Raw genomic sequence first — 25,488 nt, 5'->3', positions numbered from 1 at the left:
TCACATATTTAAAGTAAAACAGGGGATGTCTGGCTGGCTCAGCTGGAAGAGGGTGGCACTCTTGAGCTCAGGGTCATGAGTTTGAGCCCCACATTGGGTGTAGAGATCACTTAAATAAGTACAACTTAAAAAAATAAAAATAAGATATAAAGTGAAACTGGTTTATTTTAGGACTTCCCAAGGCTTTCAATAGGCTAACGTGGCTGTGGATATCTGAGAGAGAATGCAGTGTGCAGCATTTCCCAAATGTCTCCGACATAGGAAAGTTGCTTTCTTAGAGTATTTCATGGGATGAAAGTCTCCAGAACACACTTTATAAAGTCCTAAGCCAGAACAGTAAAAGGATTTTGCTTTAAGGAGACTCAAGCTGCCCGCCCCTAGCACCACCCACACACATACACCATGAGTATGGGATGGTCTTGTGAACATGGAATTAAACCTGGCTCTAACCCTCACATCCATGGGACTTAGGCTTCGGCCTTCCCATGTGCAAAGCCTGAACATGAATGTTGTCCCATTACACTCACTATAGCAAAGCCATTTGGAAAATTAAATAGGGGAACTATAATTGGCTTTCTGTACCTGTTAAATCAGATGTATTCAAAGAAATGAGAGGGCCACTCCCTAGACAGTATCTCTCCTAGGAAAAAAGAACTCAGAATTTTCACTTCCTGCCAACCAGCATCTCCTAAACCATGTGAAATGTGGAACATAGGGTTCTGCTGTGTGGATGGGCAAATATCAAAGTGCTCAAAAAACTGGGACAAGATTATCGAGCATCTGTGATAAAAGGGAAAGTTCCTCCAGCTTAACTGGAGTGGTCTCCGGCTCTCCAGTCCCACAACTTCTTAGGCAGAAAACTGAATTCTCAGACTATCACTCAGTCTCCCTGATGTACTCCCTGAAGTTCAAGATGGAAAGAAGGGAATCTGCGTAAGTCATTGCTGGAAGGTTCAAGTAAGATGCACAGATCTGCAAACTCAAAGACACTCTCTAAAAGTCCGTGACTACTCTTCACATGCCCTTATTCAATTCTTTGTTGAAGCAACATTTATGGAAACCCCCTGCCATGCCAAGATAATATAAAAGATGTTAAAATTATACAAAGATACAAGGGGGGTGGTGAAAGGCTGAGGTACAATCTGAAGATGGGCTTATCTGCTGTTGCCTTGACAGGTGGGCGATTTGCAAGGGAGGAGAGGTGGCCCCCGGAGAGACGTGGGCTGTAAACTTCTCAGCCACTGAGTAGCTGTGAGAACCTGAGCAGGATATTTTCACTCTTTTCTATAATCATCTACAAAATGAAGATGCTCAAACAGATCATCCCTGAGGCTCCTTCTAGAGTCATCTTTTTATGGAAATGGGAGTTGGACATATGGGAGGCCGTTCAGCCTGGGTAAGAGGTAGCGGTGGCTCATACGCCAGCTCCCCCACTCCTTAACCGTGTGAGCCTGGGACAGTCCCCTCACTCTCTACTTCTTAGTTTCTTCGTCTGTAAAGTGAGTACATGAATCACAACTACCCTGAGGGGAGTGATGAAGATTAAATGAGGTAATCCATCTGGGGCTGCACCTCGAACATAGTAACTGTTCCATTAATAGCAATTGTTATTCTTTTTCTGCTATTCTAATTATCACTTCTACTTTTATTTCCGGATCATATATTCTCAGATCTGGATTTCAAACGGGCTTCTAATTTTATTACGGTGTACCAAGTCACTGACTTCCATTACTGGTTTTTACTAGTTTCCCCTTCTGAAGGCAATTTCGGTTGAAATTTTACATGTAATGTTTAATTCTGACCTAGGATCAGAGTCCAGGGTACGGTGCTCGGAGGAATAGGCAAAGCATTGGCAAAGAAAGCGGGTTTAGAGTTGCTCTGAAATCAAAGGTGTCTTTTTTCTCTTTCATTACCTGCACGACGCCCCCCATGAGGGATGCAGCCACGGCCATGGAGGTACACATCACGCCAAACAAGAGACCTGAAAGAAAGAAAAGCCATCATCAAGCTGGCTTTGAGGGATTTCTCGAGCTCCTGGGCAGGAGCAGTGTCTGAGCCCCTTTGGAAGGGATCTCAGTAAGAACCGTCCTGGCCACCCAGCCATCACAGGCCCCAAGACGGAGATATGGGAGGCTTTGGTCCTAGTCGGGCAAAAAGAGCTGGAATCCAGCCACCAGAGATTTGCTCTCCCGGACTCAGGAAGTGAACCATCATGTAGACACAACATGAAAGTGTGGAAAAGGCACTGGTCTAGACTAATCCAGACCAAATTAGTGGGATTACTGGCAGCAATTCTCTCTAGCTGAAGAAGTTTCTAGAGTACCTTTCTGGGATTCAGATAGTTCTTCAACTTTAAAATGTTTAAGTATCTATACATTTTATCTCAGAGGAATTGCAACTCTGGAAAGTTTTTCTCATTTTTTCCTTTAGTGTTTTATTCATACCATCCTCCGGGCCCTCAGTATACTGTGCAATGATTTCTTTGTTTTCATATTTATGCGGGAGCGCCCCAAGGGCCATCAGAGTACCAAGCTCTGAAGCATCTAATACAGGGCCTCTAGTACCAAGGGAACTCACTCAGTGAAGAAGCGTATGTGTGTTAGTCATCTTTTAAACCACCTTTAAAAAAATATATTGTTTTTATACATCTTTGTTTAAAAAATCATCTTAAAATTGGGTTCAATTCCCTTATAACCTTTCAATTAAATGAGAGAGGGAGACAGAGACAAAGAATTAGAGATATAGACAGAGACAACAGTGACAGAAATGGAGAAAAAATGATTTTGTTCATTGTTTGAAATTATCTCTCAGCTAAATATCCCGCTCAGTTGCCAACATGTCCTGTTATAGTACTGAGTAGTGACCATATGTCAGGTACTTTATCTGTGTCAGTGCTACAAAGTCAGAACCTGATTCCTGTTCCAAAGATCTTACATTCTAGGAAGAGATTACATATAAATGATGTAACAGTGCCATAGAAAATACTTTGAGTTTATCATTATTTTACTATTATTATTATTATTATTATTATTATTATTATATTTCAGGTTCAGTACACGATATTCATGATACTTATTATCAGGAACTCACTCTTAAAATGAACTCATGCTAGTAACATTCAATGTAATATTTTCTAACTTCTCAATAAGACAGAAAAATAAAGAAGCTCACAACAACACTAAAAGCCAAGTTTCATCAATAAAAACATTTTGGAATTGTGATATTATTCTCATTATCTTTAAAGATGATAAACTGGAGTGCAGAAAACAATGTTTGCCCTGATTCTGAACTGCTTCATGAATAAGGAGAACTCTGCCTATCTGAAGAAAATAACAAAAGACATGTTTTCTGTCCACTACTGATTTCCCTTCTTCTGGGCCAACAATCATCTGTTCAGATGAAATCGTAGGCAGTCATCCCTCTCTCCAAGGGTTCTACTTTTTGTGCTGACCAGAGAATTGATTCATTCCTCCCCTCCCCCCAAATATTATACTCCTGCCATATTATAATCAATAACAACCATGAAGGCAGGAAATTTAGAGGAAGTTAATGGAGGTTCCTTAGAGGCCTGGAATGTGTAGCACCAGAAACAAAGCAGTCAATGTGGGAGGGAAAGAGTCCCACAGTTACAGCAAATACTATGGATTTTTCTTTTTTTTTTTTTTTTTTTTTACTATGGATTTTTCAAGTGCTACATCAACTCGGAGGATCAGACAATAAATCATGGGCATAGAAGAAATTTCTACTATCATCCAGCATGTTTATGATTATCTTCTAGAAATTGGAAACTGTACTGAGAGTAAGGCCCATCCACTATTAGCTCTAGTCCATTGTGCGAGATGGTGACTAGAAGCAAGGCAATTCACCACCAGTTAACAAATATGTGGTCAGCATTGGTCTCTCCTTGTCCAAGCATAAATAAAACAAAAAAAGAAATATGAGATCCATAGCAGAATATTGCCAAACAAAGGAGTGAATATATTAACCTAAAAGTTCAAATACAAGGTAGGCTTTCTAGAAATAATTTACCCTAGGAAGCAAAAGAAAAATCAAGTATTTGGAAATTGGCAATTTTAATAGGATGCAAAAAACAAACAAGTTCAAGTCAAGAGAAAGCTAATGAGGTGAAAAATGGCAAGATAAGGGGTAACTCCAATAAATTTAGATGAAAATGGGTCCAAGTGGGCTAAGGAAGGACTATAAAGGAAATTTAAAATGATAATTGACCGAGCACATCTACTCTAAGTATTTATAAACTAGAAATGAAAATATGTTCACAAAAAGACTTGTACAAGAGTGTACATAGCACTTTTATTCATTATAAACTCAAACTGAAACACCCCAGGTCCATCAACAGAATCAGGAGTTTGAAAAAACTGTGATATATCCATATAATGTCACACTATTCGGAAATAAAGGATGAACTACCAATATACAAAACAACATGGATAAATCTCAAAAACATGGTGAGTGAAAGGAGCCATACACAAAAAGAGCGTGTACTGTGATTCCATGTATATGACATTTAGAAGAGATAAAACTGATCTATGAGAGAAATATCAAGAGTGGTTGTCCCCGTGGGCCAGGGGAGGGCCGAGGGGCAGGGGTTACCTGGAATGAGCAAGAGAGAACTTTCCAGGGTAATGATAGTGATTTACATCACTATGATTTATATCATAGATAAGTGATTTATATCACTTTAGTAATCTTTGGGTTTCACAGGTATATGCATTTGTCAAAATTCAGCAAATATATGCTTACCATTTGTCTATTTCATTGTAGGTAGATTTTACATAAAAATTTTAAAACAAGTATTAAATTCTAGTTAATAATGTATATGTTAAAATAATTATGGGGAAGTGTGCTGATATCTGCAATTAACATTTAAATGTATCAAACATGATATACTAATGGATGGGTAAAGAGCTGGAGGGTTACATGAAAAAGCAAGACAAGGACAATAGTAACGGAGAATCCAGGGGGTATGTAAATGAGAATTTATGATAAAAGTCTTAAATTTTGCTGTAAGATTAAATTTATATAATAAAATGTAAGGAACAAAACACAATTGCAGAATTAAAATCATTATTGTTAAGAAATTTACTTTGTGGAGAATTAAAAATTACATCAAGAGAAATATTGAGTTTTTCAAGTTTTATTGGAAACTCTAGATAGAAAGCTTACAATAATGTCAATTCTTCCCCCAAAAGATTTTTAGATTTAATGCATTCCCATTGGGATGGAGGTGCGGCTAGGTGACATGCAATAAAGTATTTTAAAGTCAGCCTAAAGCATTAATAAACACGTGTAACTCAAAGTTTGTTTTTCCAGGGAAAAAGAGTAAAGTAACAATAGAAAAAAATTTTAATTTTAAACTAAAATAAATGTGACAGGAGTTACTCTAGCAGATATTTTAAATAAAACACTATAAAGCTATAGTATACAAAAGGATGGTATTCATCCTGCAATAGATAATTTAATGAAAATACTTTGTAGTATCCTTAAACCCTCACAGATGAAAGAATTTTATAGTGTATATTATCATCACTGCAATATTAACAAACAGTGAAGAGTATTGGATTCATGAAGCTTAGAGAATTGGCTATGTAAGAAAAAAAGAACAAGTTAAATCCTCATCATATTTCACAAACAAATCGAATAATTTGAATACAGTTAATATTAAATGTGAAATATAAAATTATTTACAATCCAGAAAAAAAATAAGGAAATATATAAATGGGTTTTGCATGGGAAGAAATTCATAAGCATAAAGAAATGGATAAAATGGTAAAAGAGGATGCCTGGGTGGCTCAGCTGTTGAGCGTCTGTCTTTGGCTCAGGGCGTCATCCTGGAGTCATGGGATCGAGTCCCGCATCAGGGTCCCTCCATGGAGCCTGCTTCTCCCTCTGCCTGTGTCTCTGCCTCTCTCTCTCTGTGTCTCTCATGAATAAATAAATAAAATAAATAAAATAGGAAAAGAAATAACACACATATTTGATCAAACATGTAATTATAATTTCTGTACATCAAAAATGTATTTTAAAAATCTGGGGGATACTCTCAAATATACAAAGGTCACATTTCCTTTATACATGAAGAGATTTTACGCAAAAAATTTAGGCAAAATTTCTAATATCTCATCAACAAACAGAAAGTATAAATAGATTTTTCAAAAAATCAAGATGGCTTATTTATCATCTGAGAGATGTTCAAATTCACTATAAATCAAAAAAATGTAAACTAAAGCAAAACTGTTATGTTATTTTGACCATGAATTTGGCCAATTTTTAAAAATACTAATGTGCACAGAGTGCACAGAGAAATACGTCATCACTCACTATTGCCAAACATAAATATTAATTTGGGCCATGCTGGAAATATTTTTCAGAACATACATCAAGAGCTGTCAGTGAATTTGTATCATTCAATCTGATGGTTTTTTTGGAGGCTTTCATTAAGGAAAAAAATTGTGGATGCCATCAAAGATTAATGTATTTTGGTGTCATCACGATATTACAAAAAAAATCTAAAAAGTAACAGCATAAAAATTTAAAGGAAGCCATTTTGTAGACTACTAGGCAAACATTCAAAACCTATGCATAAGTGACACAGGAAAATGCTTACTATCCTATCCTAGAAAAAAAACCCAACCAGAACAAAATCAGGTATAATTTTATTTAAAAAGCTCATATGTTTTCTCCAATACCTACATTTTTTTGTAGTAAGTGAATAAGCATATAATTCATTTGTACTTAAAAAGAAGGAAACTCTGTAAAATGATAATTCAACATGGTAAGTGCTACAGTGAGCATAAACGTAATATGCAACCCTGTGATTAAGCAAGGAGGAATTATTCCTGGAAGTGAGGTCACCAGGAGTTTGGTAATAAAAAGTTCTTTAGAGAAAGAATTTGGCCTAATCACCATGTGGCACACCTGAAGCTAACATAACACTGTGTCCCTACTACTACTACTACTACTACTACTACTACTACTACTAATAATAATAATAAATATAAATAATAAAAAGAAAAGGAAATGATTTGACTTTATTAGACAAAGTCATGGCCACAGTGAGAACATCTTCCCATGTAGAGGGGTGAATATGCTCAACACGAGGCAGAACCAAGAGATGATGAAGTGATGAATATAGAGCAGAGGGCAAGTACGGAAGAGAGTCAAGTCTAAGGATGGGGAAGGGCACACTAGCTGGTGATTATCTCCCATTACCCTCCTGGTGCTCTGGAAGTGTGAATCCATGTGTGAAATTCCTCACACACCTCAGTGTGCGTTCGTGCCTGTGGGTCCTGAATTTTGACATGCACCACACGTACATTTCATGATGTGGAGGAGAAGATCCACCGGCTGTACCTACATAAGCCTTTACTGATCCAGGTGCTCAGCTTGTCGGAGAGATGGGGAAAACAGCTCTTGACAAAATCCTCAAAGGTCACTGTTGCTAAGGCATTGATGCTGGCGGCCACAGTGCTGCAGGGAGAGAAAAGCAAGAACATCGTCCAAGCTAAATAAAGCTGAGCAGCCTGCCCTGTCACTCAGGGCAAGTAGACAAAGCAGGGCTCTGGAAAAAAACAAGAAACAGATACACACATATGTCCTTATTCTGGGACTTCAGGGGAGCTCCATGGGGGAGCTTTTCCCTCCTCAAAGCCGCTTCTGTGCTTGTGCTCTTGGATTTCTTTAAACCCTAGTGAAGTAGCTACATGTCTGTGCTCTAATGCCTACCAATGCCCTGGAATAAGACATTAAGTGAATTCGCAGGCATTGATAGGTTGTGTGTGCAGGTGCACGTGTATGTGTGTGTGTGTGTTTAGCTTGGACTTGAGGCAGGAAGCAGTAACTACCCTAATCCAGGAATCAGTAAAATGTGCCACTCATTAATCATTCACGCATTCATTCATTCTTACAATTTACACGTCTAGGCACCAGGCATACAATGGTCAACTACCAAACATAGACCTTACACTCTACTTAGCACCACAGACAATCAACAGCCAATTACACAACTGATCACAGTTGTCATGAAGGAAAATAACAAGAGGCTAGGAAAGTGTGCCTTGCAGAGTCCTAAACTGAAGTTTAAGAATTCTTCCCTTAGGAGAGGATGATTGAAATAGGCACCGAAAGGACCCATGCAAATTGGGGAAAAGGGAACTTGACATTCAAATGCCTCTAGATGGAAAGCTTCCCGCACTCAACAGCCTGAAGCCACCCGAGTGGTTAGAATGCAATCGGTCAGGGAGAAAGAAGCAAAAGATAAAATGGGAAGGGGGCAAAGGCTAAAACCACATAAAAGATTTGATATTCTCTCTGACTTTCCAATCAGAGTCCAGTCTTAAAGCCCTAAAACTCGTTTTGACGACAGGGGACCTGGAGGTTGGGGTTTTCCCTTCCGAATAGCATGAAAGCTCATCTAATTTCTCATACAGACCAGGAATATTTTAGCTAGTGGAACAGGTAACTATATTAAATTCATGTGATGCGAAATCACAATCACAAACAAAAGTTCCAGAAAAGAAACAAGCTGATGGACAAAACCTGCCCAAGCTGTTGGTAAATTCTCCACTGCTATTCATTAGCTGTTTTGTTATCCTCCGATGCTCATTTGAAGACAAGCTAGGGCTGTGCTGACAGCATGGAAGAAAATTCATTTTTTTTTCTTTTTTTCTCTAATAGTACCATTAATTTTAGCTGTAGGTTACTTTAGTTAGAATAGTTCCATGTCCATTTTGTGCAGAATTAAAAGTTCCTTCCCTGAGTGGTAGCTATAGCAAGTAGAAATCTCCTAAGACCCATTTCTAGGGAATTGAAGCTGTAAGTACTCTGGGATACTATTCTCGTTTTCCTGAGAATCACTACATGGTGTGTGTGTGTTTCCTGCCAGACTTCCCTCCTATCTGCAGCTCCATGAAAATCCAGTAAGGAAAGGAGATGATCAAACAGAAGGAGTTTGATCTCAAAATATGACTTTGCCTCGAAATACATCATCTGAAAGTCCTGAACATTAGGGTTGACCCTTAAATCCACTGGGAAGGAGGGAGCAAAAACTTGAATTTGGCCCCTATGGAGCCTCTACTGGGTTGCTTTTGCAGTCAGGTATATTATCCATATGTCAACTTCTCAGATCTAAAGCTTCTGTAAGATGCTAGAAATCTTTCTTTTTTAATTTTTCCTAACCCTCAAGGACGATCTCTTTACTGTACCCCCATTCCTGTCTTTCCCTTTCTCAACTCAACATCCTCCTTAAGGTTGCAGCAGAAGTAATCTCTCTATAGCAGGTACCACCCAGTGTGTCCCTTTCTTAGAAGTTTTGGGCTTGAGAACAAAAGAGCCATCCATTCTTTTGTGAGTTATCTGTTGACAACTACGAGTTCTCCAATCTGGAAAGAGTCAAGAGTCGGTCTTAAAGTAAGAGAAAAGATAAGCAAAGCTCTATAGAGAGGGAAAAAATAAAAACTAAAGTGCTACCCCTCCTTGATCCTCTGGTGCTCCTATTTTCTGTCTGGAGTTTCCCTGAGATCCTAATCGCAATACCACAGAATAATGTCACTTCATGTATTTGATGCAAAAATCCTAAAAAGAATATTAGCAAAAATAATTCAGTAGTTCACTAAATCAGAATTATACCCAAAGCAGGTTAAAATCATTATGTGAAGTCAAGGATGTTGCTAATTTGGAAATCTGCCATCATATTAAGTTGCCAAAAGTTAAAAACATAGCCACTGCAAAAATGCCAAAAATTTAATAAAATTCAGTATCTCTGATAAAAACTTTCCTAAAAGTAGAATAAGTATATGCATTTTGTTCTTTTTTTTTCTTTTTATGATTTATTAACTTTAAATAAACATTCTTTTTTAAAAAAAATATTTATTTATTTTAGAGAGACTAAGAGAGAGCACAAGCAGGAGGGACAGGAGAGGGAGAGACAATCTCAAGCAGACTCTGTGCTAAGCACAGAGCTGGACATAGGGCTTGATGTCAGATCCTGAGCCAAAACCAGGAGTCGGACACGGAAGCGACTGTGCCACCCTGGCAACCCTTAAATGAATATCCTTAAATGTAAATAATATCTTTCAAATTAAGATTTGATATCACATCTAATGGTAAAATCCAAGAGCCATTAACACCTTTTTTCCTCAAAAAAGCTTGCCCTACCACTTGGAGTCAACTGCAGACCATCAAGAAGAGAGACTTGACCTTACACAGGCTCGACATTGCACTTGGACAGGCTCCATCCCGGCCGGCCTACCCCAGCAGCCATGCTGCCAGTGAAAAGCCATCAGGCCTCCAACTCCTGGTTTCCCCCAATTGGTCTCACAGTTCATGACAGCCTTCCCAACTTACTCCATTGCTCCTGGAAGAAGCAGGCTTCTCCTTTGCTCCCCCCGCTTGCCTATGGTTTTGCCTCAGCTTACTTGTCCCAGATGGCAATTCTCTTTCATTCCCCAATAAGCCCAACTTTCTCTGGTAAGATAATTGGCGGGTTTTATTTTTAAGGGTAACATCTAATGCCTTCCCATTGATCTTAAAATCCAAACTATTTCATAAAGCCTCATGAGTAAAGTTTCATCCCATACATTGCGTGACAAGTGAGGAGCACGTCTAACTGAAGCATTCACAGGGCAGCCGACACACAGTCAGTACGGGGTGAGCAGGGGTGGTCTCAGCCACCATCACCCTTGTCACCTCACTGTTCCTCCCATCACCGCTGTCATCATCATCCACATCACCAGAGCTGCGTATTGTCAACAGACTAACCTCAGAGTTCCACTGAAGGCACAGGCCACGAAGAGTCCAGGCAGTCCTGGCATCGTGGAGAATATCTCCATGACGAAGTACGGCATTAGCTGAAGAGGTGGTAAAACGAGATAGGATCAGTGGTCTCATCAGCACAGTCTGAAGTGGAGAAATGTCACTTTTTAGCAAAAGGAAGTGGGAAAAAAATACAAAAAAAAAATTTTTTAAATAAAAAATTAAAATAAAATAAAATAAAATAAAATAAAATAAAATAAAATAAAATAAAATAAAATAAAATAATAGAGGCGTTTGCACAACTCAGGTTGTTACGTGCTTCCAGTTGAGGCTACAATTAGTCTGATTTCATGGGCCCTGAGGTCCAGCTTCAGCTGGAGGGGAGGTGGAGGCATGGGAAGGGGCAGCTGACATTAGGAAAAAGGATTAGATGCACTTTAGAAGGTTCAAGAACTCGTTTTATTTTTCTGATATTTGCAATGTATGCCATTCCTTTGCCTGTGCACCCTTAATGTTAGCAGTTAAATCCTAAAATCGAATGCTTGATCCAGGTCTTCAGGGTGTCTAGGTATTATGGTTCTACTTTGGAGTCAGATCTGTGAGAGAGGAGCCCCCCTGGGACAGAGGGACAGTGGAATGTACAGACGGGAGAGAGGTGATGGTGCCTCAATAAATGGAGTTTTTGAAAGCACTTTTAATGTAGTATAATGAGAAGACAAGTGCAGAAGCTTTATAGAAATAAGGGTCATTTTGTTCAATATGAGATTAAAGCATCTGTAATCAACCTTGAGACATCTAGGGGAAAAAAGAAGGGCTGGATCGACAACCAAAGCCATGGGTTCAAGCCTAACCTCCACTCTCCCCAGCCTTGCCCTGGCCTGGTCTTCAAGGGCAAGGCGAGATACCTTTTTACGTGTCACTTCCCCTATTAGAACCTGGCATGTGGTGACATCACCCAAGAGGAGAGGAAAGAGATCATCTCCCTGGGGCTCAGGAAGGGGCTTGGGATCCAGGTGGGAAAATAAAAAGGAAGAATCCATATTACCCAGTCATGGCCAGAAGCTCACTCATTTCGGCCATTCTCCGCTGGTCCCAAGAGAACACAAACCTGGTCTGGCGCTGAGATAATGCCAGAAGTCCAAGGGTCACAGTCCTTGAAGTGGGAGTACATGATTAAGCCAGAGAAGACAGCACACACCAGAATGATCCAGAGACCCAGCAAGTTAAAATACAAGGCCCTAGAAGAGAACACATCGGCCTATTGGTAGCCTCTATGCCATATAATAGTGTGATGAAGACATCACCAAAAATTCAAGGGAAGAATTTGGGGGGCTTTTTGCTATAAAATAAAATTCTACAGCCTTCAAGAATCATTATATTTTATACATTCACCATTTTTGTTCTATTTGGGAATGTTACATTTTTAGACTGATGACAAAATTGAATGAGGTAGGTTTTTGATGGCTTTTCTTTTGAAATCAGGAGTTTTTCTGCAAAATCTCAATGTGTGGTGCAAGATCTATTTTCTCGGATGAAATTTCACATACCGATCACTCATATTATATAACTCACAGTGATTTTTCCCCCCACTCAATTCATAAAACTGTCAAAAAGTGAACTTACATTTTAACACCTTTTCTTCCAGAGGGATAATGAGATAAATGTAGAAATAGACACATTTTGGAAATATTCACTTTGGAGACTGATTTAGATGAAATTTAAAGTTGAGGGTTTTTTGGGTTTTTTTTTTTAAGAGATTAGAAAGTATGCAAAACTTAAGGTCATTTTACCCATATTCTGGGGAGCAATTCTTTTTATTTGTACAACACATGGATACGCTTCACTGTAGTTTGAGTGCTTTGACAGTATCCTATGGTTATTTCGACTTCATTGTTGATTTCTGAAAGTCAAAATATTACTAGCTTTCTTTTAAAAAAATATATTTATTTACTTAGAGAGCCTGCAAGTGAGCAAAAAGCAGAGGAAGGAAGAGCGTCCCAAGCAGGCTCAATGTGGAGCTCAGGGTGGGCTTGATCTCACAACCCTGAGCTCATGACCTGAGCTGCAATCAAGAGTCTGATGCTTAATGGACGATGCCACCCAGACGCCCCACTAGTTTTCTTAATTTCAAGGAAGATTTGAAAGTAGGCTAGATTTTTATAAACAGCCCCATTCTGGAGAGAATGTCAAAGGGCCAGGAGAGCAACACTGGGAATTTTCTTGGATCACGTCAGTGTTTGAAGGAAATCAGACACATCCACATTTAAATGTAAGGATACATGAAGACTCCTAACTCTGGGAAACGAACTGGTGGAAGGGGAGGAGGGCGGGGGGTGGGGGTGACTGGGTAATGGGCACTGAGGGGGGCACTTGACGGGATGAGCACTGGGTGTTATTCTGTATGTTGGCAAATTGAACACCAATAAAAAATAAATTTATTATTAAAAAAAAAAACGATAAAAAATAAATGTAAGGATACACATTCATTTCAAAGCTTCCGAAAACCCATCCTGTACGAGTGTGCCTAGCTCTCAAAAACCCTTGAGTCAAACTACCTGTATATGAAGTGAATCTGGTTAAATCATTACCTCATTTGGAAGTTTCTATTTGATACTATTTACATGAGAAAAGAGACTTATCCTAGAAGTTACTTCCTTGAAAGTATTCCAGCAATGTTTATTATCTGAAATTATATGTTAATTTGCTTATTATTAATTTCCCCCACTCAAACAAACACAGTGCTATAGAATAGTGCTGGCACATAGCAGACATGAAATTATTTCCCTTTTGGTAATAAATAATTGAATGAATGAATGGTAGAAGTTCAGTACACTGTGATTATACTCCTTGTATCCTTTATTTTTTTAAAAAGAACATTGGACCTCGGGTCAGAAGACTTTATCCTTAACGACCACCTGCCCTTAGACAAGTCATGTAACACCCTGAGACAGTTATGTCATCTGTAAAAAGAGTGTGAACACACCTGCTTTCCTTCTATTATAGGACTAGTACAGGATTGAATGAGTTACATTCTGTAAAAATATCCATACAGAGGACATCCATACATTATCCAGAAAAATTTTAAGCTTCACCAGTCAATGACAGGAAGTGAGAAACCAAGGGTAAGACTGTATTGAATGTTAAAGACCTTGTGTCGTGACTTTGTTTTTCATTAGAAATGGACTTTGATTCTTTACAGAGATAACTCTCCTTCTTTTAACTAAAGCCACTTCATTGATTCACTCAAAATATATGGATTAGACATCTCTGTGTACTAGGCTCTCTTAGGTACTGGGGTATAGCAGTGAGCAACAGAGAACCCTCCCTCATGGAGGTTAAATTCCGGGATTGGAAGCAGATCATCACTGAAATGAAATAAATGAACACAATGATAAGCAAAAGCAGCAGGAATAGAACAAAAGTGACTTGTGTGGGTGTGCTCATCTTAGCCAGGAGATGGGAGGGATGTGGGAAGGGACCTGAGACTCTGCATCAGCACCTACTACCCTCAAAGCAACATGTACAGTCAACCACCTTGAAAAGTAAACTGGGGGCAGCCCGGGTGGCTCAGTGGTTTAGCGTCGCCCTCAGCCCAGGGCGTGATCCTGGAGACCCGGGATCGAGTCCCAAGTCGGGCTCCCTGCATGGAGCCTGCTTCTCCCTCTGTGTCTCTGCCTCTCTCTCTCTCTATGTCTTTCATGAACAAATAAATAAAATCTTTAAAAAAAAAAAAAGAAAAGAAAAAGAAATTGGGGTCTAGAAACAAGAGGAGGTGAAGTCAGCTTCCAGGGAGCACATCTTAGATGACTGGTGGGTGATATTATTTCTAGATATGAGGAAGACAGATCAGGCTTAAGATCAAACTGTCTCTAGTGCGTCCTCGGCATTCCCGGCCATGAATGATGTGCAGATATAATGAGCCCACTCGTGGTTTCACCCCGTGGACGCATGGTCAGTACGAACGTTATGGATCTGTTTTCACCTACATGTGATTCAGGGTGTATTTTTTCCCAAGTAGCAGAGCTTTTCCTAAACTCTGATGGAATGTCTTAATGACACCAGGCTCTCAGATAATTGAACAGAAGCAGAGCATTTAATCAACGTTCTGCAGAGCCTCCTAGATGAGAGCAGATTGGCAGCCGGCTCCAAGTGGCCTCCAGCTGCCCCCGTAATGACCTTGAGGCTTCAGTTGTGTGACAAGTGACACATCCCCGCCGCGCCCTTCCTTCCAGCTGAGTGCACTTCAACTGGACTGACCATTTTGACTGATTTCTGTTTCCTATTTGATAAAGTGACAATCTTGTGTGGAGGGTTTGCTAACATTGTTTATTCTAATAGGATATGAATATGCTACCAGCAAATTAATGGAATACTAGCTAACATATTCAGTGCTTCCTTCTGAGAGCGTGTGGAATAGGTAAGTAATAAACTCTCTTCCGGAATCCAAGTCACAAAATGGTGAGCCGTGTCGCAGCAATGCTATCTTCTATTCATTCTAAATAAAAAACTATGCATTGAAAGTATTTTAAAGTCAGTTGTGAAAATATTCACAGTGACTGTTTCTCGCTCTAAGAAAAGTTGAGGACATCCTGACAAATCCGGGGATGCTGGAAATCTGGACAGTAACAATGAGGATAAAACGTCCATTTCAGATGCAGCGCTAGCTTATTGCTGCCAGTCGTGCAGAATAATACATGACTTCCTGCAACCCCCAGTCTGGAGCATGCGATGCCTTGCAGGGCTTGGAAAAGGCTCCCCAAGCTGTGCCTGCTGGAGTCCCTCAGGGCAAGCAGGCCTGGCAATACTGGGGGCTGCTAGCTTGGCGAGAGCTGCCCTGGTGAAAGCCCATTATGACTTCTTCTAAACCTCTCCTTGGAAAACTTAAGGATATAGCCATCAAAAGAAAAATAGTAGCTCAAGAGACCACAGGCTGCATCAAGCAAATCATAAGGGCCATCTCCTCACAGAAGCTGTGAGTAGACAATCTATGCTATTTACCTCTGCATCGCCACCCATGGCCACCGAATTTAGCCTACAAGTTCTCAACAAATGGAGGCAGTAAATGATGGAGAGCAAAGGGAGGCAGACGTGAGCTCCAATCCACTTCTTTGTTGAGATGGGAGTAGTAATGCTGGCCTCAAAAAACTGTTGAGAGGGTTAAATCAAACTTTCCATCTCTCTCTCTCTCTCTCTCACACACAGACACACACACACACAGAAGCGTATAATAAATACCCAATAAGGACAAAGAAAACTGAAATGTTTATTTATAACTTACAGTTTTGCATGTTTTTCTGTTTTGCAAGAGATGCATCGCTGTATGGTCGACTGATTAACACCATAGATCCCAAGCCACGTAAACGTTCCTCCCACTGAGATTGTCCAAATAGTGTGCCGTCTGAGAGGATCTACATCAAAGCTATGAGCCAGAGAGAAGTGAGTGAACAAAGATGTTCCTTTGATGCCCAAATATTGCTTTAGTTACGGAGGTCATACAGCTAAATCTTTATAAAATGTGGGAAAGTAGTATTGCACCTACTCAAATATATTTAGTCGGGATCCATTTCTTGATTGTTCTATTACATTGGGTAATCCACCAGCATGAGCTGATCCTTGAATGAGAACCGTTAAGAATCCCACAATCATGACAACCATCTGAAATGCATCTGTCCACACCACTGCTTTTAATCCTCCCTGAAATGGAGAGAATGGATGTGAGTTCTTAAAAAGGAAGGCTTCAAGTCTTCCAATTCCTTTTTACAACCTCTCTGCTGATACAATCTTTCTTTCTCTTTCTTCCCTTCCTTGTTTCTTTCTTTCTTTCTTTCTTTCTTTCTTTCTTTCTTTCTTTCTTTCTTTCTTCCTTCTTCTTTCACTACATTGTAAAGAATGGGTAGGAATTTACCAGGCACAGAGGACAAGAGAAGGAAACCACATGTGTGAAGGATGGAGATGTATGGCTGCCTGGAGAAATGAAATAATACTAGAATATATAGATTGAAGCATATACAGAACGCCCAAGGGGAGGTTGCTGAATCTGCTACAGGCCAGAACACAGATTTTGACAAGGCCACTTAAATGATTTCTCAAGAGTAATGAGACAGCATTAAAGAGATTTACATGATGAGAGATTTTATTTGTTTGCTTCATAGTGGTTTCAGGGGTGGTTGTGTAGATAGCAGATTGCGGGACCATGGAAAAGAAGGAGTATCTCTTCAAGATACACCCAGATGTGATTTCAGCAGTCCGTGCCCAAGATGGCAGGGGTTTGAAGCAAGGCAGAGATAGAAAGAAGTGGATCGATTTGGAAAACAATTGGGAGGTCAAATCAACACAACTTGTGAATAATTGAATACATATGATGAGGAAGGAGGGGAATTGAGGATGATCACCTAGGTCTGGCTTATGCAATATGAGCTTTTTTGTTTTGTTTTGTTATTGTAAATTTAGTAACAATAAATAAATTTGGGGGGAGTGAAATGGTAGAATGATGAGAAAGAAGAAAAGAACTAGAAAAACACAGATTCTAGACATTCATGAAGAAATGGTCAAATAGTGAGATGAGCAAAGCAGACTTTCTAGAGGGTAAATCTCACATCAGAACTCAACACAGAGTGATGAGCAAGAGGTGAGCATGCTGGTTATCAAAATTGGATCCTCTTGAGAATCACTTGTGGAATTTGAAAACAAGCAAACTAACAAAATATCCTAGCACCAACTCCAAGGATTCTGAATAAATTGAGGTCTGAGTTGGGACCTAGTCCTAAATGTTTTCTCAAAGCTCCCACAGGGATTCTAGTGTGCAATTCTAGTTGAGAAACACGTGGGCAAGAGGAAAGGGGGCGGGGGAGAAAGAAGCTGCTGGAGTAATCCAGGTAGAGAATCCCCCAGGACCACAGCGAAGGAGGAATGAGCAAATCGGGAAAGATTAAACCAAGTGATATTTTAAAAAAAGAAGTGCTTTGAAAATGAATAAGCACAATGAGAATGGAAGGATGTGGTATTTTTAACATTGAAAAATAGAATTATCATCCCCAGTTACTCCTCCAGAGTGTCAAGAACTTCTCTGAAAAGATGACAGGCTTCATCTTTACCTTGAGAAGAAAGAAGATATTGGGTTGTCCCATCATTTCTTTTGCAATTAAAGTGCAATTTAATAAATAGACATTAAAGTCCTGCCAGAGGCATTGTATTTGTATGTTGTGTTCTCATCCTGACTTGAGGAATAATCAATATTTTCCTCCTACCCCCTCAAATAGCGGTATCGTGATGTTCTCTAAAGATACTAAGCCTTCTAAACCCAAATTGCAACACCAGATTTTAGTGATATGAAGATCAAGTGTCCAAGACCTCGGTTTTCAGAGGCTACTTGCTATTGGTTATGCAAAAAATATGCATGAACCTGAATCTTCAGCTAGCCCTGAGGCATGAGGACAAACCGCCTTATCAAATGTACATCAAAAGACAGATTATAGCCACCATGAAAATTTCTCTGACTCCATAACTCCTTCATACAGTGAGACTCACACACACACACCACTGACCTATAACCCTGATCGTGCGGGGTCACTGATATATGTAATCAGTTTGTTTGTGTGAAATCTAATGTTTACTTCACTAGATTGCAAGTCCCTGAATGGCAGGAATCATTTATTATTTTAATCTCTCCCGCTGGTTGTCTTAGCTGTGCTATGCATCTGCAGGACCATAGGAGCCTGCCACCTGAGCAGCAAGTGTTAGACCAGTGAGCCACCAGCATAATGAGATCCGGAAGCCTGCAACTTGGCTAGAGAGAAGAGAGATGGGACAGAGGTGTGGTGAGGGATTAGCTGGGTGGATTGACCCACATCATAAACGATTTCCAACACTAAGAGGCTTATACTTTATCCTGTGAACAATGGGAAGTGAGAAGAGAATTGGGTCAGTCAAGTGGCATAAAGAAATGGGTGATTAAGATTAATCTTCCAGAGACATGGGGGGACTAGGGAGGGAAGCACTGAAACCAATTAAGAGTCAGTAAGTTTAGTTCAGTTTAGCTTGTTGTGATCATTAAAATACCCAGACATGTTTCTGACATCTTACTTTTTAGTCTCTATTTGTGCTTTCTCTATGCTTTTTTCCTCTTCTCTCGCTTAAATCACTTGAGGTTTTGTTTTGTCATGTTTTAATTCCTTTTCTCCACTTTGACCATTTTATTTAAACAAGTCCTCTTGAGATTTTGCCATAAAATTTTAAGTTAGAGTCTAAATTTAAAGAATGTCTTAATCCCCAACAATTCAAAGAAGACAAAATCATCGAGTCTGATTACTGTCTTCCTAATTTACATGCTATCGTTGTCCAAAAGATGGTTATTCTTTTTCTTAATCCAAAATTACATCTATAAAAAACCGGGATCCCTGGGTGGCGCAGCGGCTTGGCGTCTGCCTTTGGCCCAGGGCGCGATCCTGGAGACCCGGGATCGAATCCCACGTCGGGCTCCGGTGCATGGAGCCTGCTTCTCCCTCTGCCTGTGTCTCTGCCTCTCTCTCTCTCACTGTGTGCCTATCATAAATAAATAAAAAAAATTAAAAATAAATAAATAAAAAAATTTAAAAAAACCAAAAAACAAAAAAAAATTACATCTAATGATAAAAATAGTAGTGGTATATTTTACAATATTATAAATTATAACATATCATGAGATATGTAAGTTATTAGATATTATTGATATGTAATATCAAGTTGTTATTTTTTATCATCAAGCATCAAAAAAACTGTTTGACTGGATTTCTTAAAGATTTACTATTTTATTTTCTGATCATTACTTCTTCTATCCAAAACTGGATCATTTTCCTTCTTCCTGCAGTACTTTTTTTTTTCTCAGGGGAAGATAGATTGGTGGTAAATCTTCCTGGTTCTTGACAGTTCTGAAAAGTTAGTATTGCTGAATACACAATTATAGTTTGACAATTGTTTTCCATCAATGCTTTGAAGATATTATCTCACTGCTTCTGCCTTCCATTATTTGTTGCTAAGAAATCTGTCTTCAGTGTCCCTGGCAATGCATCTAGTCATCCTTGTATGGGTAGATACCTCAGAGCAACTAATCTGTCATATATGGCCAGACATTTAAGGAGCAGAAGCTTATTTTTAACCTACGTAAGAGATGTGCATCTGGAATAGAACAATGATAGTGAGAATGGAATGAAAAAAAAAGACAAAACTCTGCAGTGCAAAGAAATGGTGGAAATTGTGTGTATGAAAAGGAGAGTTAAGGGTGTTTCCAAGTCATATATTCCATGATATATGTTAAAAGAGTATCCGATCTGCACACAGTGCCAAAATATATGTATGGCCTGCTCTATGATAATATAGGATTACTTTATTTTTCTCTATTAGAGGACGAAAAAGGTCCAGTTTTCTGAAAACCACTGTCACACTTTTACCTGGTTACTTACAGCCTCTGTATGTGGGTGCCAAAGATTCAGATGAATGAAGATTCCCATCGCAGGGCATGATCAATAATAGGTGCTCAACGAACGCTTCTGAACTAAACTGATTTTAACAGTTATATAAATATAGTGCCAATACCACCCAGATTGCCTGGTTAAAAATGGAGCATATGGTAAGGCAAATGTTAATGTAACGCAAGCTTATGCATCAATAAGAAAGAACAACACGCTGTGGAACCCTCAAGTTCACAGAACACCAACCATCCTTGATCGTTCGTACACACATTTTGAATTTTCCAATCACTAGGTGTGACATGTATGCTACCTATATGGTTCATAGTTGCTGTGAAAAAGCACATTTTGGTTTTGTGCTTGTTACGTGTGGGGTCACTTATCCTCTGATCAAGGAGGTAGTTCTCCCATTAAATTTTTTCTTTGCCAAGCCTTTCTCAAATGAGCCCAACCCAATTCTACTAATGGTACTGAAAAGAATTTTAAATAAAATAACAGCACCTTCCTCAGGAAACTGTGACAGATAGGCCAGCATATTTCTATTTAATTTTGGAATAACAAATTCTGCTATAATTAGATGCCCTGTTGTTGGAGATTTGCCCTTATCCCATATTAGGACATGGTATTAAATACTTTTTAATGGATAGATACATACCAGGGTACAGTAGAATGTGCAAACAATTCCTGTGGCAAACACAGAGCCCCAGAGATCAAACCCCGTCACTAGAAGGGGAGAAGAAATATTGAAAGAAGTTTCTCCGAAGAAAGTAGAAGACCAAGGTTTATGAAGACAAAGTCATAGTATTTTTGTCAGCGTTTTTTGTGGGCAAATGGAAATCGCATTAGAATTTTCTCTTATTAAATTCACCTCTGATAAAGATTATTTTATTACATTGTTATATTTCAACTCAGTCCATATTTTTTAGGTATGGCTAAAAGCCAAATTTTTCCTCCAAAAATTCTGTAGCTGCCCATCTTTGTACCAACCGTTTGTTTGCTTTTTCTTAACAAAATTAGTCTGAGTACTTTGAAACTACCTAAACATCAGCCATGAATAAGTATTTCTCAGTATAAGCCCAGAGCATGATTAAATTGAATATCGAAGTCTTTTAATATTATAGGTACCATTACAAAATTTATTTTAATCGTTTAAAACTTTTTGCTCTTAGGATTCTATTCTCTCCAAAAGGCCAAGTATAAATCTTAAAATGATTCCTACGAGCACCTTTCACCCCTCTATTCATTTTTTTAAAGATTTTATTTATTTATTCATGAGAGACACAGAGAGAGAGGCAGAGACACAGGCAGGGGGAGAAGCAGGCTCCATGCAGGGGGCCTGTTGTGGGACTTGATCCGGGGTCTACAGAATTACGCCGTGGGCCGAAGGCAGATGCTCAATCGCTGAGTCACCCAGGGATCCCTCACTCCTCTATTCAGATTATCTACATGAAGGCACTGAGATGGGATCATATACTACAAACGTGCTTAGTGGTTGTTCATATACAATAGCCAAGACCTCCATCATTTCAGTGATTAAAAAACAAAACAAATGACAATCAAACTTGGTGTTTGAAACCATGTGGGCAAAATCAAGTAACTAATTATTTGCATTATTTTCTTTCTTTCTTTTTTTTTTTTTTAGATTTTCTTTAAATTCAAGTTAGTTAACCCATAGTGTATTATTAGTTTTGGGGGTAGATTTAGCAATCCATCAATTGCATGTAACACCCAGTGCTCTTTCCAGGGATTATTGGAGCTCTAGATGGTGATGACTATAGTAATAAGAGCCCCATAGGCACAAGAATGTCTCCCTGACAAGACGGATGTGTGTTTCTCAAGATGAGAATGTAAACAGACAAAAGATGGAAAGTACCCAGGGGAGTATCAGTAACTCACCTTGATTAAGCGCCAGGGCGGGGGCATACACCACCACTCCTGTGTAGAGAATCTGTAGGGTGAACAAGAGTCAGGTGAACAGTGTGAGGAGTGACATGGAAGGGAAAGCTGCCTCCAATGGCCCTTATTGACCGTCAAGAGGTGTTTCCCTCAACGTGGTCACTACACATCTCATTGGCAACCGCTCTCATCTTGAAATCATATGATCGCCATCATTAGCATGCAAAGGGGATAATAAGCATCTGATGGAGGAAGATCACTGGACTTCTAAGATTGCTGTGAATTTTGAGATTTTATGGCTAGATACGGCATATTTTTGGAGGACACATAAATAGGCTTCAAGGTAAGGTTTTGATCCAACTTTTCTCTACCCACCTCCGCTCCCACGCTTATGCCACCATGACTCAACCTCCTTTTAGTGGCCTACTGAAATAGGGGACAGGACAGCACGGGGAAAACTAACAACACAAGTGATCTACTTAATGGTTGGACTCCCCCAGTTGCAGCCACTACACTGAAGGAAGCGGGTACAGTCCCATTTTATTTTAAATGGGATTTCACCATTTAGAGATTCAGGCAAGGGTTTTAAAAGGCAAAAATGTGTGAGAAGGTCAGGGAACAGTGCTGTCTTTTCCCCTCTACTAAATCCTTCAGTCGGTGAGGGGGTGTTTTGGTTAAAAAAGGCAAGAGGTAATTTTCCAGTAGGAAGTACTGTGTGAGTTCTAGGAAGTATATATACCAACTTGGAGGATGGCCTGGAGGCGCCCAGAGCCTAGGAAGCAGGAGAGAAGTCCAAAAGGGGAGAATGGGAGTATTGTCTTAAAATGATTTGGGGCAAAAATAAATAAATAAATAAATAAATAAATAAATAAATAAATAAATAAGATTTTCGGCAAAATGGGCATTTCTGGTTCAATGCAGTTAACTAGTGAAAAGCTAGTGAGCGGACCATTTCATATCCAAAGCAACTTGTACGAGGGAAATAAAAGTTTCAAATGAGTTTTTAAGGCTACATTTTCCTTTGTGGTTTATAGTAGACATTTGTTTGTTATTTATTATCCAGATGAATATATGGGGTCCGTACCGTGTGGACCACTGCCAGTGGTCCCCCGTCTCAGAAGTCCTACCCGTGAGGAAAGGAGTTGCTTCTTGGCGTTTGGTCTGTCCTTTGGTTGCACTGCCTGCCCCCCGGAGTAAACAAACCTGTGTTGTCACCGCACACAGTCCACCCCCTGCGGCCCTTCCCCCTTACCGTCTGCACGATGTAGATGACAGTGGCCGCGTAGCGTACTGGCTTATTGAATCGTAGCTGTAAGTACTAGAAACAGAGAGAAGGACAAGCAAAGAGTCAGCATCAGAGCTGCTAAGAAGGTGCTTTATTTTCTTCGATTCCCCTGTGTTTTGGGTTTGTAATATGGCTTTACTTGAGAGAACAGGAAAACTACAGATTGTTTGAGGTCAAAGAAATACCAGAGCTCTATGAAAGCTCCATTCTGGCTTAAGCTTCTCATGAGAGAGAAGACAAATGCCTTCTTCTTTTTAAACTTCTATTGCTTGAATAAAAACCCAGACCCTCTCACTTTCAACCCAGGGGTCATCCTACTGACTATACTGAAGCTACTGTTTCCTTTTATATCTCATGGCCCCAGATTTAGCCCACCCTGTATTCCCTCTTTCCTAGGTCACTGCAGTAGCTCCCAGCTGATCTCTCTAATTCCGATCCTTGCCCATCCATTCCATCAACCATACATCTGCCATGTTGGTTCTCCATGCAAGGCTCTAACCATGTTGCTTTTTATTTTTTTCTTTAAGATTCTATTTATTTATTCATGAGAGACACAGAGGGAGGCAGAGACATAGGCAGAGGGAGAGTCAGGCTCCTTGAGGGGAGCCCGATGAGAGACTGGATCCCAGGACCCCGGGATCACGCCCTGAGCAGATGCTCAACCACTGAGCCACCCAGGCATCACATGTTGCCTTTTTACTTAAAATCTTCAATGATTCTCCATCGTTGACAAACAGCGTGCGCATCCCACACTTGATACTCTCCACCCTCTGATCTATACCCTTCTTATCTTAAATCACACCACTAGGCCTCCCGTTATTTATTCTCCACATCAAATCATTGTGTGTGGCTCAGTCAACATGCTTTGCACTTCTCAGGCTCTTCCTTCATTTGCGCAGACCCTTCAACGGGAGAGAATCTTCCCCCCAGATTTTCCAATTCTTAGTCATCTTTTAAGGAGGCTGGCCCAGCTGTCATTCCCACCCCTATGCATACTTTCTCCTCTGAGCTCCAACAGCAATTATGATCAACTTTTTTCCTATATGGCATCACTTGAGCACCTACTCTACTGTCTTGTGGATTGACGTTGGATCCATAAATCTTACGGTATCTGTTTCCTAAAGCGACTGTAACAAATTGCCACGATTTTGATGCAGCTTAAAGTAACAGAAGTTCTCTGGAGGTTCTGAAGACCAGAAGTATGAAATCGATTTCACTGGGCCAAAATCAAGGTACTGGCAGGTTGGAGGCTTTAGGAAAGAACCTGAGATCACTTAATGTTAAAATAACTTTTATTCCTTAGCCTCTGGTTCCATCACTTCAATTCCTGCCTCTGTGGTCACATCGCTTCTTCTCCTGGCTGTCAAGTCTTCCTCTGCCTCAGTGTTAGAAAGGTACATGTGAAGGTACCTAGGACCTACCTGGGGAGATCCAGGATAATCTCCTCTTTTAAGATCCTCAATTTAATTACATTTGCAAAGGCTTTTTTTTTTTTTTTTTTTAATCAGGTAAGGTAATAGTCATAGGTTCAGGGATTAGAATATTGACTTTTTTTTTTTTTTCAAAGAAAGGGATACATTTCTCAGCCCACCACACTTACCTTCCCTGATACATGTAAACATGTAAGGATTCATTTTTGTCATCTTTTATATCTTCATTCATTCAGTAAATAATTATTACCTGACTTCCATACTGCATTGTGACATATAGTAATACCAAATATGATATAGTCTGTGCCTTAGAGGATTCTATGGGTTAGACAAAGTGACCTTTAACAAATTTATTCTAATAAAAATAAAGTTCCAGGTATGCTGTGTACTAGAGGAAGAGCTACTAGGAACTGTGAACACACTGAACAGCTGGATCTGGTTTACAGTTAGAAGTCAAGAAGGGTTTTCCTGAATAAAGATTCTGGACAACACTGGTATTTGTTGTTGTTATTATTATTATTATTTATCATAATAAATATGTATTAGGTGAACAAAATAAGTATTAAAAGTATGACTTGAGGTTTCAATTTCTTGGCAGGAGTTTCTGATGGGTAGTGGTCCTGTCTTACTTGCATTGAAGAAAAAAAATCATTTTTTATTAAAT

At 39.5% G+C, this 25,488-nt stretch overlaps 1 protein-coding gene across 1 annotated transcript in view; it reads right to left on the bottom strand.

The window, feature by feature from the left end:
- The window catches only part of SLC5A12 (solute carrier family 5 member 12), a 46,270-nt gene that overhangs the window by 12,812 nt on the left and 7,970 nt on the right, over positions 1-25,488 (bottom strand). Inside the window, exons 2-10 of the mRNA XM_026018622.2 lie at positions 23,362-23,427; positions 22,110-22,161; positions 20,869-20,936; positions 16,310-16,464; positions 16,049-16,189; positions 11,879-12,008; positions 10,777-10,865; positions 7,376-7,488; positions 1,914-1,981 (exon numbers count right to left, since the gene is read on the bottom strand). Coding sequence (XP_025874407.2) covers positions 1,914-1,981; positions 7,376-7,488; positions 10,777-10,865; positions 11,879-12,008; positions 16,049-16,189; positions 16,310-16,464; positions 20,869-20,936; positions 22,110-22,161; positions 23,362-23,427 — 882 coding nt within the window. The remainder of the gene's footprint in view (positions 1-1,913; positions 1,982-7,375; positions 7,489-10,776; positions 10,866-11,878; positions 12,009-16,048; positions 16,190-16,309; positions 16,465-20,868; positions 20,937-22,109; positions 22,162-23,361; positions 23,428-25,488) is intronic.

Source organism: Vulpes vulpes, chromosome 11 (genome assembly GCF_048418805.1).
Source record: "Vulpes vulpes isolate BD-2025 chromosome 11, VulVul3, whole genome shotgun sequence".
NCBI lineage: Eukaryota > Metazoa > Chordata > Mammalia > Carnivora > Canidae > Vulpes > Vulpes vulpes.
Note: the sequence above shows the minus strand (reverse complement) of the source record. Positions and strands in the feature narration are given on the sequence as shown.